The sequence below is a fragment of the Gobius niger genome, assembly GCF_951799975.1.
Source record: "Gobius niger genome assembly, contig: SCAFFOLD_31, whole genome shotgun sequence".
Classification (NCBI taxonomy): domain Eukaryota; kingdom Metazoa; phylum Chordata; class Actinopteri; order Gobiiformes; family Gobiidae; genus Gobius; species Gobius niger.
Window position 1 is genome coordinate 315,207 of NW_027639303.1, and position 16,896 is coordinate 332,102.

A 16,896-nucleotide genomic window follows, 5' to 3' on the forward strand; every position below is an offset into this window, starting at 1 on the left:
TATCGTAAATGTTTTGCCTAAACAATAATTAAAGGATCGATGATGAGTTTGGCTTAACGCGGATTCTTCAAGTGTCGCGGGGTTTGTGTTTATGATTCACGGCCTGGAGCGAGAGCCGCGTTTACCGCCACTACAGCGTCAAGCTAGGCTAACCGTTAGCATCAGCTAGCATCGGCTAGCATCGGTTATAATCCGGGAAAAACAAAGGATTTGGAGAAAAGAGACTTTATGACCGCGGCCCCAACACAGACGGAAGACAAGAGGAATAACAGGTTATGTTTGTGTGAATAACAGGTTATGTCTGAGTGAATAACAGGTTATGTTTGAGTGAATAACAGGTTATGTTTGAGTGAATAACAGGTTATGTTTGAGTGAATAACAGGTTATGTTTGTGTGAATAACAGGTTATGTTTGTGTGAATAACAGGTTATGTTTGAGTGAATAACAGGTTATGTTTGTGTGAATAACAGGTTATGTTTGTGTGAATAACAGGTTATGTTTGAGTGAATAACAGGTTATGTTTGAGTGAATAACAGGTTATGTTTGAGTGAATAACAGGTTATGTTTGAGTGAATAACAGGTTATGTTTGAGTGAATAACAGGTTATGTTTGTGTGAATAACAGGTTATGTTTGTGAATAACAGGTTATGTTTGTGAATAACAGGTTATGTTTGAGTGAATAACAGGTTATGTTTGAGTGAATAACAGGTTATGTTTGTGTGAATAACAGGTTATGTTTGTGAATAACAGGTTATGTTTGAGTGAATAACAGGTTATGTTTGAGTGAATAACAGGTTATGTTTGTGTGAATAACAGGTTATATGTGAGTGAATAACAGGTTATGTTTGAGTGAATAACATGTTATGTTTGTGAATAACAGGTTATGTTTGAGTGAATAACAGGTTATGTTTGTGAATAACAGGTTATGTTTGAGTGAATAACAGGTTATGTTTGAGTGAATAACAGGTTATGTTTGAGTGAATAACAGGTTATGTTTGAGTGAATAACAGGTTATGTTTGAGTGAATAACAGGTTATGTTTGAGTGAATAACAGGTTATGTTTGAGTGAATAACAGGTTATGTTTGAGTGAATAACAGGTTATGTTTGTGAATAACAGGTTATGTTTGAGTGAATAACAGGTTATGTTTGTGAATAACAGGTTATGTTTGTGTGAATAACAGGTTATGTTTGAGTGAATAACAGGTTATGTTTGTGAATAACAGGTTATGTTTGAGTGAATAACAGGTTATGTTTGAGTGAATAACAGGTTATGTCTGAGTGAATAACAGGTTATGTTTGAGTGAATAACAGGTTATGTTTGAGTGAATAACAGGTTATGTTTGAGTGAATAACAGGTTATGTTTGAGTGAATAACATGTTATGTTTGAGTGAATAACAGGTTATGTTTGAGTGAATAACAGGTTATGTTTGAGTGAATAACAGGTTATGTTTGTGAATAACAGGTTATGTTTGAGTGAATAACAGGTTATGTTTGAGTGAATAACATGTTATGTTTGAGTGAATAACATGTTATGTTTGAGTGAATAACAGGTTATGTTTGAGTGAATAACAGGTTATGTCTGAGTGAATAACAGGTTATGTTTGAGTGAATAACAGGTTATGTTTGAGTGAATAACAGGTTATGTTTGTGTGAATAACAGGTTATGTTTGAGTGAATAACAGGTTATGTTTGAGTGAATAACAGGTTATGTTTGAGTGAATAACAGGTTATGTTTGAGTGAATAACAGGTTATGTTTGAGTGAATAACAGGTTATGTTTGAGTGAATAACAGGTTATGTTTGAGTGAATAACAGGTTATGTTTGAGTGAATAACAGGTTATGTTTGTGAATAACAGGTTATGTTTGAGTGAATAACAGGTTATGTTTGTGTGAATAACAGGTTATGTTTGAGTGAATAACAGGTTATGTTTGAGTGAATAACATGTTATGTTTGAGTGAATAACAGGTTATGTTTGAGTGAATAACAGGTTATGTTTGAGTGAATAACAGGTTATGTTTGTGAATAACAGGTTATGTTTGAGTGAATAACAGGTTATGTTTGAGTGAATAACATGTTATGTTTGAGTGAATAACATGTTATGTTTGAGTGAATAACAGGTTATGTTTGAGTGAATAACAGGTTATGTCTGAGTGAATAACAGGTTATGTTTGAGTGAATAACAGGTTATGTTTGAGTGAATAACAGGTTATGTTTGTGTGAATAACAGGTTATGTTTGAGTGAATAACAGGTTATGTTTGAGTGAATAACAGGTTATGTTTGAGTGAATAACAGGTTATGTTTGAGTGAATAACAGGTTATGTTTGAGTGAATAACAGGTTATGTTTGAGTGAATAACAGGTTATGTTTGTGAATAACAGGTTATGTTTGAGTGAATAACAGGTTATGTTTGTGTGAATAACAGGTTATGTTTGTGTGAATAACAGGTTATGTTTGAGTGAATAACAGGTTATGTTTGAGTGAATAACAGGTTATGTTTGAGTGAATAACAGGTTATGTTTGAGTGAATAACAGGTTATGTCTGAGTGAATAACAGGTTATGTTTGAGTGAATAACAGGTTATGTCTGAGTGAATAACAGGTTATGTTTGAGTGAATAACAGGTTATGTTTGTGTGAATAACAGGTTATGTTTGTGTGAATAACAGGTTATGTTTGTGTGAATAACAGGTTATGTTTGAGTGAATAACAGGTTATGTTTGAGTGAATAACAGGTTATGTTTGAGTGAATAACAGGTTATGTTTGAGTGAATAACATGTTATGTTTGAGTGAATAACAGGTTATGTTTGAGTGAATAACAGGTTATGTTTGAGTGAATAACAGGTTATGTTTGAGTGAATAACAGGTCATGTTTGAGTGAATAACAGGTTATGTTTGTGTGAATAACAGGTTATGTTTGTGTGAATAACAGGTTATGTTTGTGTGAATAACATGTTATGTTTGAGTGAATAACAGGTTATGTTTGAGTGAATAACAGGTTATGTTTGAGTGAATAACAGGTTATGTTTGAGTGAATAACATGTTATGTTTGTGAATAACAGGTTATGTTTGAGTGAATAACAGGTTATGTTTGAGTGAATAACAGGTTATGTTTGTGTGAATAACAGGTTATATGTGAGTGAATAACAGGTTATGTTTGAGTGAATAACAGGTTATGTTTGAGTGAATAACAGGTTATGTTTGAGTGAATAACAGGTTATGTTTGAGTGAATAACAGGTTATGTTTGAGTGAATAACAGGTTATGTTTGAGTGAATAACAGGTTATGTTTGAGTGAATAACAGGTTATGTTTGAGTGAATAACAGGTTATGTTTGAGTGAATAACAGGTTATGTTTGAGTGAATAACAGGTTATGTTTGAGTGAATAACAGGTTATGTTTGAGTGAATAACAGGTTATGTTTGTGTGAATAACAGGTTATGTTTGTGAATAACAGGTTATGTTTGAGTGAATAACAGGTTATGTTTGTGAATAACAGGTTATGTTTGTGTGAATAACAGGTTATGTTTGTGAATAACAGGTTATGTTTGTGTGAATAACAGGTTATGTTTGAGTGAATAACAGGTGATGTTTCTGAATAACAGGTTATGTTTGAGTGAATAACAGGTTATGTTTGAGTGAATAACAGGTTATGTTTGAGTGAATAACAGGTTATGTTTGAGTGAATAACAGGTTATGTTTGAGTGAATAACAGGTTATGTTTGTGTGAATAACAGGTTATGTTTGAGTGAATAACAGGTTATGTTTGTGAATAACAGGTTATGTTTGTGTGAATAACAGGTTATGTTTGAGTGAATAACAGGTGATGTTTCTGAATAACAGGTTATGTTTGAGTGAATAACAGGTTATGTTTGAGTGAATAACAGGTTATGTTTGAGTGAATAACAGGTTATGTTTGAGTGAATAACATGTTATGTTTGAGTGAATAACATGTTATGTTTGAGTGAATAACAGGTTATGTTTGAGTGAATAACAGGTTATGTTTGAGTGAATAACAGGTTATGTTTGAGTGAATAACAGGTTATGTTTGAGTGAATAACAGGTTATGTTTGAGTGATTAACAGGTTATGTTTGAGTGAATAAAGGTTATGTTTGTGTGAATAACAGGTTATGTTTGAGTGAATAACAGGTTATGTTTGAGTGAATAACAGGTTATGTTTGAGTGAATAACAGGTTATGTTTGAGTGAGTAACAGGTTATGTTTGAGTGAATAACAGGTTATGTTTGTGTGAATAACAGGTTATGTTTGAGTGAATAACATGTTATGTTTGAGTGAATAACAGGTTATGTTTGAGTGAATAACAGGTTATGTTTGAGTGAATAACAGGTTATGTTTGTGAATAACAGGTTATGTTTGAGTGAATAACAGGTTATGTTTGAGTGAATAACAGGTTATGTTTGAGTGAATAACAGGTTATGTTTGAGTGAATAACAGGTTATGTTTGAGTGAATAACAGGTTATGTTTGAGTGAATAACAGGTTATGTTTGAGTGAATAACAGGTTATGTCTGAGTGAATAACAGGTTATGTTTGTGTGAATAACAGGTTATGTTTGTGTGAATAACAGGTTATATGTGAGTGAATAACAGGTTATGTTTGAGTGAATAACAGGTTATGTTTGAGTGAATAACAGGTTATGTTTGAGTGAATAACAGGTTATGTTTGAGTGAATAACAGGTTATGTTTGAGTGAATAACAGGTTATGTTTGTGTGAATAACAGGTTATGTTTGAGTAAATAACAGGTTATGTTTGAGTGAATAACAGGTTATATGTGAGTGAATAACAGGTTATGTTTGAGTGAATAACAGGTTATGTTTGAGTAAATAACAGGTTATGTTTGTGTGAATAACAGGTTATATGTGAGTGAATAACAGGTTATGTTTGAGTGAATAACAGGTTATGTTTGAGTAAATAACAGGTTATGTTTGTGTGAATAACAGGTCATGTTTGAGTGAATAACAGGTTATGTTTGAGTAAATAACAGGTTATGTTTGAGTGAATAACATGTTATGTTTGAGTGAATAACAGGTTATGTTTGAGTGAATAACAGGTTATGTTTGAGTGAATAACAGGTTATGTTTGTGTGAATAACAGGTTATGTTTGAGTGAATAACAGGTTATGTTTGAGTGAATAACAGGTTATGTTTGTGTGAATAACAGGTTATGTTTGAGTGAATAACAGGTTATGTTTGTGTGAATAACAGGTTATGTTTGAGTGAATAACAGGTTATGTTTGTGTGAATAACAGGTTATGTTTGTGAATAACAGGTTATGTTTGAGTGAATAACAGGTTATGTTTGAGTAAATAACAGGTTATGTTTGAGTAAATAACAGGTTATGTTTGTGTGAATAACAGGTCATGTTTGAGTGAATAACAGGTTATGTTTGAGTGAATAACATGTTATGTTTGAGTGAATAACAGGTTATGTTTGTGTGAATAACATGTTATGTTTGAGTGAATAACAGGTTATGTTTGAGTGAATAACAGGTTATATGTGAGTGAATAACAGGTTATGTTTGAGTGAATAACAGGTTATGTTTGAGTGAATAACAGGTTATGTTTGTGTGAATAACAGGTTATGTTTGAGTGAATAACAGGTTATGTTTGAGTGAATAACAGGTTATGTTTGAGTGAATAACAGGTTATGTTTGTGAATAACAGGTTATGTTTGAGTGAATAACAGGTTATGTTTGAGTGAATAACAGGTTATGTTTGTGAATAACAGGTTATGTTTGAGTGAATAACAGGTTATGTTTGTGTGAATAACAGGTTATGTTTGAGTGAATAACAGGTTATGTTTGTGAATAACAGGTTATGTTTGTGTGAATAACAGGTTATGTTTGAGTGAATAACAGGTTATGTTTGAGTGAATAACAGGTTATGTTTGTGTGAATAACAGGTTATGTTTGTGAATAACAGGTTATGTTTGAGTGAATAACAGGTTATGTTTGAGTGAATAACAGGTTATGTTTGAGTGAATAACAGGTTATGTTTGAGTGAATAACAGGTTATGTTTGAGTGAATAACAGGTTATGTTTGAGTGAATAACAGGTTATGTTTGAGTGAATAACAGGTTATGTTTGTGAATAACAGGTTATGTTTGTGTGAATAACAGGTTATGTTTGTGTGAATAACAGGTTATGTTTGAGTGAATAAAGGTTATGTTTGAGTGAATAACAGGTTATGTTTGAGTGAATAACAGGTTATGTTTGTGAATAACAGGTTATGTTTGTGAATAACAGGTTATGTTTGAGTGAATAACAGGTTATGTTTGAGTGAATAACAGGTTATGTTTGAGTGAATAACAGGTTATGTTTGAGTGAATAACAGGTTATGTTTGTGAATAACAGGTTATGTTTGAGTGAATAACAGGTTATGTTTGAGTGAATAACAGGTTATGTTTGTGTGAATAAAGGTTATGTTTGAGTGAATAACAGGTTATGTTTGTGAATAACAGGTGATGTTTGAGTGAATAACAGGTTATGTTTGTGAATAACAGGTTATGTTTGAGTGAATAACAGGTTATGTTTGAGTGAATAACAGGTTATGTTTGAGTGAATAACAGGTTATGTTTGTGAATAACAGGTGATGTTTGAGTGAATAACAGGTTATGTTTGTGTGAATAACAGGTTATGTTTGAGTGAATAACAGGTTATGTTTGAGTGAATAACAGGTTATGTTTGAGTGAATAACAGGTTATGTTTGAGTGAATAACATGTTATGTTTGAGTGAATAACAGGTTATGTTTGAGTGAATAACATGTTATGTTTGAGTGAATAACAGGTTATGTTTGAGTGAATAACAGGTTATGTTTGAGTGAATAACAGGTTATGTTTGTGTGAATAACAGGTTATGTTTGTGTGAATAACAGGTTATGTTTGAGTGAATAACAGGTTATGTTTGAGTGAATAACAGGTTATGTTTGAGTGAATAACAGGTTATGTTTGTGAATAACAGGTTATGTTTGAGTGAATAACAGGTTATGTTTGAGTGAATAACAGGTTATGTTTGAGTGAATAACAGGTTATGTTTGTGTGAATAACAGGTTATGTTTGTGAATAACAGGTTATGTTTGAGTGAATAACAGGTTATGTTTGAGTGAATAACAGGTTATGTTTGAGTGAATAACAGGTTATGTTTGAGTGAATAACAGGTTATGTTTGAGTGAATAACAGGTTATGTTTGAGTGAATAACAGGTTATGTTTGTGTGAATAACAGGTTATGTTTGTGAATAACAGGTTATGTTTGAGTGAATAACAGGTTATGTTTGTGTGAATAACAGGTTATGTTTGAGTGAATAACAGGTTATGTTTGAGTGAATAACAGGTTATGTTTGAGTGAATAACAGGTTATGTTTGAGTGAATAACAGGTTATGTTTGAGTGAATAACAGGTTATGTTTGAGTGAATAACAGGTTATGTTTGAGTGAATAACAGGTTATGTTTGAGTGAATAACAGGTTATGTTTGTGTGAATAACAGGTTATGTTTGTGTGAATAACAGGTTATGTTTGAGTGAATAACAGGTTATGTTTGAGTGAATAACAGGTTATGTTTGAGTGAATAACAGGTTATGTTTGAGTGAATAACAGGTTATGTTTGTGTGAATAACAGGTTATGTTTGTGAATAACAGGTTATGTTTGAGTGAATAACAGGTTATGTTTGAGTGAATAACAGGTTATGTTTGAGTGAATAACAGGTTATGTTTGAGTGAATAACAGGTTATGTTTGTGTGAATAACAGGTTATGTTTGAGTGAATAACAGGTTATGTTTGAGTGAATAACAGGTTATGTTTGAGTGAATAACAGGTTATGTTTGAGTGAATAACAGGTTATGTTTGTGAATAACAGGTTATGTTTGAGTGAATAACAGGTTATGTTTGAGTGAATAACAGGTTATGTTTGAGTGAATAACAGGTTATGTTTGAGTGAATAACAGGTTATGTTTGAGTGAATAACATGTTATGTTTGAGTGAATAACAGGTTATGTTTGAGTGAATAACAGGTTATGTTTGTGTGAATAACAGGTTATGTTTGAGTGAATAACAGGTTATGTTTGAGTGAATAACAGGTTATGTTTGTGAATAACAGGTTATGTTTGAGTGAATAACAGGTTATGTTTGAGTGAATAACAGGTTATGTTTGAGTGAATAACAGGTTATGTTTGAGTGAATAACAGGTTATGTTTGAGTGAATAACAGGTTATGTTTGAGTGAATAACAGGTTATGTTTGTGTGAATAACATGTTATGTTTGAGTGAATAACAGGTTATGTTTGAGTGAATAACAGGTTATGTTTGAGTGAATAACAGGTTGTGTTTGAGTGAATAACAGGTTATGTTTGAGTGAATAACATGTTATGTTTGTGAATAACAGGTTATGTTTGAGTGAATAACAGGTTATGTTTGTGAATAACAGGTTATGTTTGTGTGAATAACAGGTTATGTTTGAGTGAATAACAGGTTATGTTTGAGTGAATAACAGGTTATGTTTGTGTGAATAACAGGTTATGTTTGTGAATAACAGGTTATGTTTGAGTGAATAACAGGTTATGTTTGAGTGAATAACAGGTTATGTTTGTGTGAATAACAGGTTATGTTTGTGTGAATAACAGGTTATGTTTGTGTGAATAACAGGTTATGTTTGAGTTAATAACAGGTTATGTTTGAGTGAATAACAGGTTATGTTTGAGTGAATAACAGGTTATGTTTGAGTGAATAACAGGTTATGTTTGAGTGAATAACAGGTTATGTTTGAGTGAATAACAGGTTATGTTTGAGTGAATAACAGGTTATGTTTGAGTAAATAACAGGTTATGTTTGAGTGAATAACAGGTTATGTTTGAGTGAATAACAGGTTATGTTTGAGTGAATAACAGGTTATGTTTGAGTGAATAACAGGTTATGTTTGAGTGAATAACAGGTTATGTTTGAGTGAATAACAGGTTATGTTTGAGTGAATAACAGGTTATGTTTGAGTGAATAACAGGTTATGTTTGAGTGAATAACAGGTTATGTTTGAGTGAATAACAGGTTATGTTTGTGAATAACAGGTTATGTTTGAGTGAATAACAGGTTATGTTTGAGTGAATAACAGGTTATGTTTGAGTGAATAACAGGTTATGTTTGTGTGAATAACAGGTTATGTTTGAGTGAATAACAGGTTATGTTTGAGTGAATAACAGGTTATGTTTGTGTGAATAACAGGTTATGTTTGAGTGAATAACAGGTTATGTTTGTGAATAACAGGTTATGTTTGTGTGAATAACAGGTCATGTTTGTGAATAACAGGTTATGTTTGAGTGAATAACAGGTCATGTTTGTGAATAACAGGTTATGTTTGAGTGAATAACAGGTTATGTTTGAGTGAATAACAGGTTATGTTTGTGTGAATAACAGGTTATGTTTGTGAATAACAGGTTATGTTTGAGTGAATAACAGGTTATGTTTGAGTGAATAACAGGTTATGTTTGTGAATAACAGGTTATGTTTGAGTGAATAACAGGTTATGTTTGTGTGAATAACAGGTTATGTTTGAGTGAATAACAGGTTATGTTTGAGTGAATAACAGGTTATGTTTGAGTGAATAACAGGTTATGTTTGAGTGATTAAAGGTTATGTTTGTGAATAACAGGTTATGTTTGAGTGAATAACAGGTTATGTTTGAGTGAATAACAGGTTATGTTTGTGTGAATAACAGGTTATGTTTGAGTGAATAACAGGTTATGTTTGAGTGAATAACAGGTTATGTTTGAGTGAATAACAGGTTATGTTTGAGTGAATAACAGGTTATGTTTGTGTGAATAACAGGTTATGTTTGTGAATAACAGGTTATGTTTGTGAATAACAGGTTATGTTTAAGTGAATAACAGGTTATGTTTGAGTGAATAACAGGTTATGTTTGAGTGAATAACAGGTTATGTTTGAGTGAATAACAGGTTATGTTTGAGTGAATAACAGGTTATGTTTGAGTGAATAACAGGTTATGTTTGAGTGAATAACAGGTTATGTTTGTGAATAACAGGTTATGTTTGAGTGAATAACAGGTTATGTTTGAGTGAATAACAGGTTATGTTTGAGTGAATAACAGGTTATGTTTGTGTGAATAACAGGTTATGTTTGAGTGAATAACAGGTTATGTTTGAGTGAATAACAGGTTATGTTTGTGTGAATAACAGGTTATGTTTGAGTGAATAACAGGTTATGTTTGTGAATAACAGGTTATGTTTGTGTGAATAACAGGTCATGTTTGTGAATAACAGGTTATGTTTGAGTGAATAACAGGTCATGTTTGTGAATAACAGGTTATGTTTGAGTGAATAACAGGTTATGTTTGTGTGAATAACAGGTTATGTTTGAGTGAATAACAGGTTATGTTTGTGTGAATAACAGGTTATGTTTGTGTGAATAACATGTTATGTTTGAGTGAATAACAGGTTATGTTTGAGTGAATAACAGGTTATGTTTGAGTGAATAACAGGTTATGTTTGTGTGAATAACAGGTTATGTTTGAGTGAATAACAGGTTATGTTTGAGTGAATAACAGGTTATGTTTGTGTGAATAACAGGTTATGTTTGAGTGAATAACAGGTTATGTTTGTGAATAACAGGTTATGTTTGTGTGAATAACAGGTCATGTTTGTGAATAACAGGTTATGTTTGAGTGAATAACAGGTCATGTTTGTGAATAACAGGTTATGTTTGAGTGAATAACAGGTTATGTTTGAGTGAATAACAGGTTATGTTTGTGTGAATAACAGGTTATGTTTGTGAATAACAGGTTATGTTTGAGTGAATAACAGGTTATGTTTGAGTGAATAACAGGTTATGTTTGTGAATAACAGGTTATGTTTGAGTGAATAACAGGTTATGTTTGTGTGAATAACAGGTTATGTTTGAGTGAATAACAGGTTATGTTTGAGTGAATAACAGGTTATGTTTGAGTGAATAACAGGTTATGTTTGAGTGATTAAAGGTTATGTTTGTGAATAACAGGTTATGTTTGAGTGAATAACAGGTTATGTTTGAGTGAATAACAGGTTATGTTTGTGTGAATAACAGGTTATGTTTGAGTGAATAACAGGTTATGTTTGAGTGAATAACAGGTTATGTTTGAGTGAATAACAGGTTATGTTTGAGTGAATAACAGGTTATGTTTGTGTGAATAACAGGTTATGTTTGTGAATAACAGGTTATGTTTGTGAATAACAGGTTATGTTTGAGTGATTAAAGGTTATGTTTGTGAATAACAGGTTATGTTTAAGTGAATAACAGGTTATGTTTGAGTGAATAACAGGTTATGTTTGAGTGAATAACAGGTTATGTTTGAGTGAATAACAGGTTATGTTTGAGTGAATAACAGGTTATGTTTGAGTGAATAACAGGTTATGTTTGAGTGAATAACAGGTTATGTTTGTGAATAACAGGTTATGTTTGAGTGAATAACAGGTTATGTTTGAGTGAATAACAGGTTATGTTTGAGTGAATAACAGGTTATGTTTGTGTGAATAACAGGTTATGTTTGAGTGAATAACAGGTTATGTTTGAGTGAATAACAGGTTATGTTTGTGTGAATAACAGGTTATGTTTGAGTGAATAACAGGTTATGTTTGTGAATAACAGGTTATGTTTGTGTGAATAACAGGTCATGTTTGTGAATAACAGGTTATGTTTGAGTGAATAACAGGTCATGTTTGTGAATAACAGGTTATGTTTGAGTGAATAACAGGTTATGTTTGTGTGAATAACAGGTTATGTTTGAGTGAATAACAGGTTATGTTTGTGTGAATAACAGGTTATGTTTGTGTGAATAACATGTTATGTTTGAGTGAATAACAGGTTATGTTTGAGTGAATAACAGGTTATGTTTGAGTGAATAACAGGTTATGTTTGAGTGAATAACAGGTCATGTTTGTGAATAACAGGTTATGTTTGTGTGAATAACAGGTTATGTTTGTGTGAATAACATGTTATGTTTGAGTGAATAACAGGTTATGTTTGAGTGAATAACAGGTTATGTTTGAGTGAATAACAGGTTATGTTTGTGTGAATAACATGTTATGTTTGAGTGAATAACAGGTTATGTTTGAGTGAATAACAGGTTATGTTTGAGTGAATAACAGGTTATGTTTGAGTGAATAACAGGTTATGTTTGAGTGAATAACAGGTTATGTTTGAGTGAATAACAGGTTATGTTTGAGTGAATAACAGGTTATGTTTGAGTGAATAACAGGTTATGTTTGTGAATAACAGGTTATGTTTGAGTGAATAACAGGTTATGTTTGTGTGAATAACAGGTTATGTTTGAGTGAATAACAGGTTATGTTTGAGTGAATAACAGGTTATGTTTGAGTGAATAACAGGTTATGTTTGTGTGAATAACAGGTTATGTTTGAGTGAATAACAGGTTATGTTTGAGTGAATAACAGGTTATGTTTGAGTGAATAACAGGTTATGTTTGAGTGAATAACAGGTTATGTTTGTGTGAATAACAGGTTATGTTTGTGAATAACAGGTTATGTTTGTGAATAACAGGTTATGTTTAAGTGAATAACAGGTTATGTTTGAGTGAATAACAGGTTATGTTTGAGTGAATAACAGGTTATGTTTGTGTGAATAACAGGTTATGTTTGAGTGAATAACAGGTTATGTTTGAGTGAATAACAGGTTATGTTTGTGTGAATAACAGGTTATGTTTGAGTGAATAACAGGTTATGTTTGAGTGAATAACAGGTTATGTTTCAGTGAATAACAGGTTATGTTTGTGTGAATAACAGGTTATGTTTGTGTGAATAACAGGTTATGTTTCAGTGAATAACAGGTTATGTTTGAGTGAATAACAGGTTATGTTTGAGTGAATAACAGGTTATGTTTGAGTGAATAACAGGTTATGTTTGAGTGAATAACAGGTTATGTTTGAGTGAATAACAGGTTATGTTTGAGTGAATAACAGGTTATGTTTGAGTGAATAACAGGTTATGTTTGTGTGAATAACAGGTTATGTTTGAGTGAATAACAGGTTATGTTTGAGTGAATAACAGGTTATGTTTGAGTGAATAACAGGTTATGTTTGAGTGAATAACAGGTTATGTTTGAGTGAATAACAGGTTATGTTTGAGTGATTAAAGGTTATGTTTCAGTGAATAACAGGTTATGTTTGAGTGATTAAAGGTTATGTTTGAGTGAATAAAGGTTATGTTTGAGTGAATAACAGGTTATGTTTGAGTGAATAACAGGTTATGTTTGAGTGATTAAAGGTTATGTTTGAGTGAATAAAGGTTATGTTTTCTGACAGTAGTGAGCTGTTGATGGTGTGAGCCTCATCATGGACGAGGACCTGGAGAAGTTCGCGTTCTCGAACTGGAAGTACGCGCAGTATTTCGAGTTCCTCTCGGCCAGAGCCAAGAACATCGTGGTTCGCTGTCGTTTATGCGCCGGAAACAAGACTCTGTCCACGGCCAAGAACTCCACCTCCAACTTACTGAAGCACCTGAAGAGCCGGCACAAAGCGCTGAAGCTCCACAACCAGCCCAAGCAGAGGAGCGCGGCCCGGCAGGCGGCGGCGGACCCCACACGCCAGGTCAGGAGGCCTCACAGGGATCAGGGACCTGCAGGTGCTCAGAGCTCTGGGTCCAGACTGTAAAGTGCTTTATAAGTGGAGACAGTAACAATGTGTGACCTGCAGGTGTTCAGAGCTCTGGGTCCAGACTGTAAAGTGCTTTATAAGAGGAGACAGTAACAGTGTGTGTGTGTGACCTGCAGGTGTTCAGAGCTCTGGGTCCAGACTGTAAAGTGCTTTATAAGTGGAGACATTAACAGTGTGTGACCTGCAGGTGTTCAGAGCTCTGGGTCCAGACTGTAAAGTGCTTTATCAGTGGAGACATTAACAGTGTGTGTGTGTGACCTGCAGGTGTTCAGAGCTCTGGGTCCAGACTGTAAAGTGCTTTATAAGTGGAGACATTAACAGTGTGTGTGTGTGACCTGCAGGTGTTCAGAGCTCTGGGTCCAGACTGTAAAGTGCTTTATAAGTGGAGACATTAACAGTGTGTGACCTGCAGGTGCTCAGAGCTCTGGTGACGCAGCGTCTGACGGCGGCGGCTGAAGACATCCTGGTTCTGTTCGAACAAACCATCACGGAGCTTCTTCACAGCAGCTCCCTGCGACTGAACACGGGTTAGTCACGACAACCACACACTCACACCACTCCCATTTACTTGTATTATACTGCTTTTATTGTGAAAATCCCCATTTACTTGTATTATGCTGCTTTTAATGTGAAAATCCCCATTTACTTGTATTATGCTGCTTTTATTGTGAAAATCCCCATTTACTTGCATTATGCTGCTTTTATTGTGAAAATCCCCATTTACTTGTATTATGCTGCTTTTAATGTGAAAATCCCCATTTACTTGTATTATACTGCTTTTATAGTGAAAATCCCCATTTACTTGTATTTTACTGCTTTTATTGTGAAAATCCCCATGTACTTGTATTTTACTGCTTTTATTGTGAAAATCCCCATGTACTTGCATTATGCTGCTTTTATAGTGAAAATCCCCATGTACTTGCATTATGCTGCTTTTATAGTGAAAATCCCCATGTACTTGTATTATACTGCTTTTATTGTGAAAATCCCCATTTACTTGTATTATACTGCTTTTATTGTGAAAATCCCCATTTACTTGTATTATATTGCTTTTATTGTGAAAATCCCCCATGTACTTGTATTATGCTGCTTTTATTGTGAAAATCCCCATTTACTTTTATTATGCTGCTTTTATTGTGAAAATCCCCATTTACTTTTATTATGCTGCTTTTATTGTGAAAATCCCCATTTACTTTTATTATACTGCTTTTATTGTGAAAATCCCCATTTACTTGCATTATGCTGCTTTTATTGTGAAAATCCCCATTTACTTGTATTATGCTGCTTTTATTGTGAAAATCCCCATGTACTGGAGGTGATGAGTGATTGATATCTACCACTGAACTTCACTTACTCCATACGTTCACGCTGTGTCCTGCAGGTGTCCAGATCCACATCAAACAGGAGCTGGAGGAGGAGCAGCTGCAGGAGCCGTATGATCAGCTGCAGGAGGAGCCGGAGGAGGAGGAGCCAGAGGAGGAGGAGCCGGAGGAGGAGCCGGAGCTGCTGGAGCTCGGCTTCGCCCCCGTCTGCGTGAAGACAGAAGAGGACGAGTGGGAGCCTGATCCCCGAGCGGCTGAGGAGGACGGAGCGGAGCCTCACAAAGAGAAGAAGGAGGTCCTGGAGGAGGACAGCGAGGAGCCCGGCGACAGCTCCGACACCGACCGCTCAGAGGACTACAGTCGGACCCAGGCTCCGGTCAAACGGAGCTACGCCATGATCAGCCCCGAGCGCAGACCCTCCAGCCCCGAGCGCAGACCCTCCAGCCCCGAGCGCAGACCCTCCAGCCCCGAGCGCAGACCCTCCAGCCCCGAGCGCAGACCCTCCAGCCCCGAGCGCAGACCCTCCAGCCCCGAGCGCAGACCCTCCAGCCCCGAGCGCAGACCCTCCAGCCCCGAGCGCAGACCCTCCAGCCCCGAGCGCAGACCCTCCAGCCCCGAGCGCAGACCCTCCAGCCCCGAGCGCAGACCCTCCAGCCCCGAGCGCAGACCCTCCAGCCCCGAGCGCAGACCCTCCAGCCCCGAGCGCAGACCCTCCAGCCCCGAGCGCAGACCCTCCAGCCCCGAGCGCAGACCCTCCAGCCCCGAGCGCAGACCCTCCAGCCCCGAGCGCAGACGCAGACGCAGCTCCAAGGACGCCGAGTGGGTCCCTGAACAAACCAAACCTCCAGGTCCAGACGCCGCCGCCGCCGCCGCCGCCGAACCCTGCGAGTGCAGACCTTTCAGCTGCTCCGACTGTGGGCGGGGCTTCAAGAACAAGGCGGACCTGCGGCGCCATGCGGCCGTGCACACGGGCGACCGGCCGCACAAGTGCTCCGCCTGCGACAAGACCTTCAAGGACAAGTGGAACCTGAAGAAGCACGAGCGCATCCACACGGGGGAGAAGCCCTACAGCTGCCCCGTGTGCCCCGAGCGCTTCTGCTGGAAGTCTCTCCTGAACTTCCACATGACCCGGCACCTGGGGAAGCCTCTGGAGTGCGGGGTCTGCCAGAAACGCTTCACCAACAAGCAGGGCCTGGACACCCACATGAGGACCCACAGCGGGGAGAGGCCCTTCAGGTGCTCCGTGTGCAGGAACGACTTCACTCAGAGAGACCAGCTGAGGACACACATGATGAAGGAGCACACGGAGCTCAAGACACACGTGATGAGGGAGCACACGGAGCTCCAGACACACGTGATGAGGGAGCACACGGAGCTCAAGACACACGTGATGAGGGAGCACACGGAGCTCCAGACACACGTGATGAGGGAGCACACGGAGCTCAAGACACACGTGATGAGGGAGCACACGGAGCTCCAGACACACGTGATGAAGGAGCACACGGAGAGAAGCCCTTCAGGTGCTCCATTTGCAGGAACGACTTCACTCAGAGAGACCAGCTGAGGACACACATGATGAAGGAGCACACGGAGCTCAAGACACACGTGACCAACCCTAACCCTAACCCCAAACCTAGCCCTAACCCTGAGCTCCAGACACACGTGACCAAGGAGCACACGGAGAGAAGCCTTTCAGGTGGTCCGTGTGCAGGAATGACTTCAGTGAGAGAGACCAGCTGAGGACAGAGAGGAGGCGGAGACAAAGACAGAGGGGAGGCGGAGACAGAGAGGAGGCGGAGACAAAGACAGAGGGGAGGCGGAGACAGAGAGGAGGCGGAGACAAAGACAGAGGGGAGGCGGAGACAGAGAGGAGACGGAGACAGAGGGGAGGCGGGGACAGAGGGGAGGC

At 36.6% G+C, this 16,896-nt stretch overlaps 1 protein-coding gene across 1 annotated transcript; it reads left to right on the forward strand.

The window, feature by feature from the left end:
• Positions 1-228: 228 nt before the first annotated feature.
• Positions 229-16,551, forward strand: LOC306982601 (uncharacterized protein; the record flags this gene model as incomplete). The annotated part of the gene is made up of 4 exons (XM_079583069.1): positions 229-272; positions 13,315-13,599; positions 14,078-14,192; positions 15,047-16,551. The coding sequence occupies exons 2-4, from the start codon at positions 13,345-13,347 to the stop codon at positions 16,549-16,551; spliced, it is 1,875 nt and encodes a 624-aa protein (XP_079439195.1). The 5' UTR covers positions 229-272; positions 13,315-13,344.
• Between the last annotated feature and the right edge of the window lie 345 nt (positions 16,552-16,896).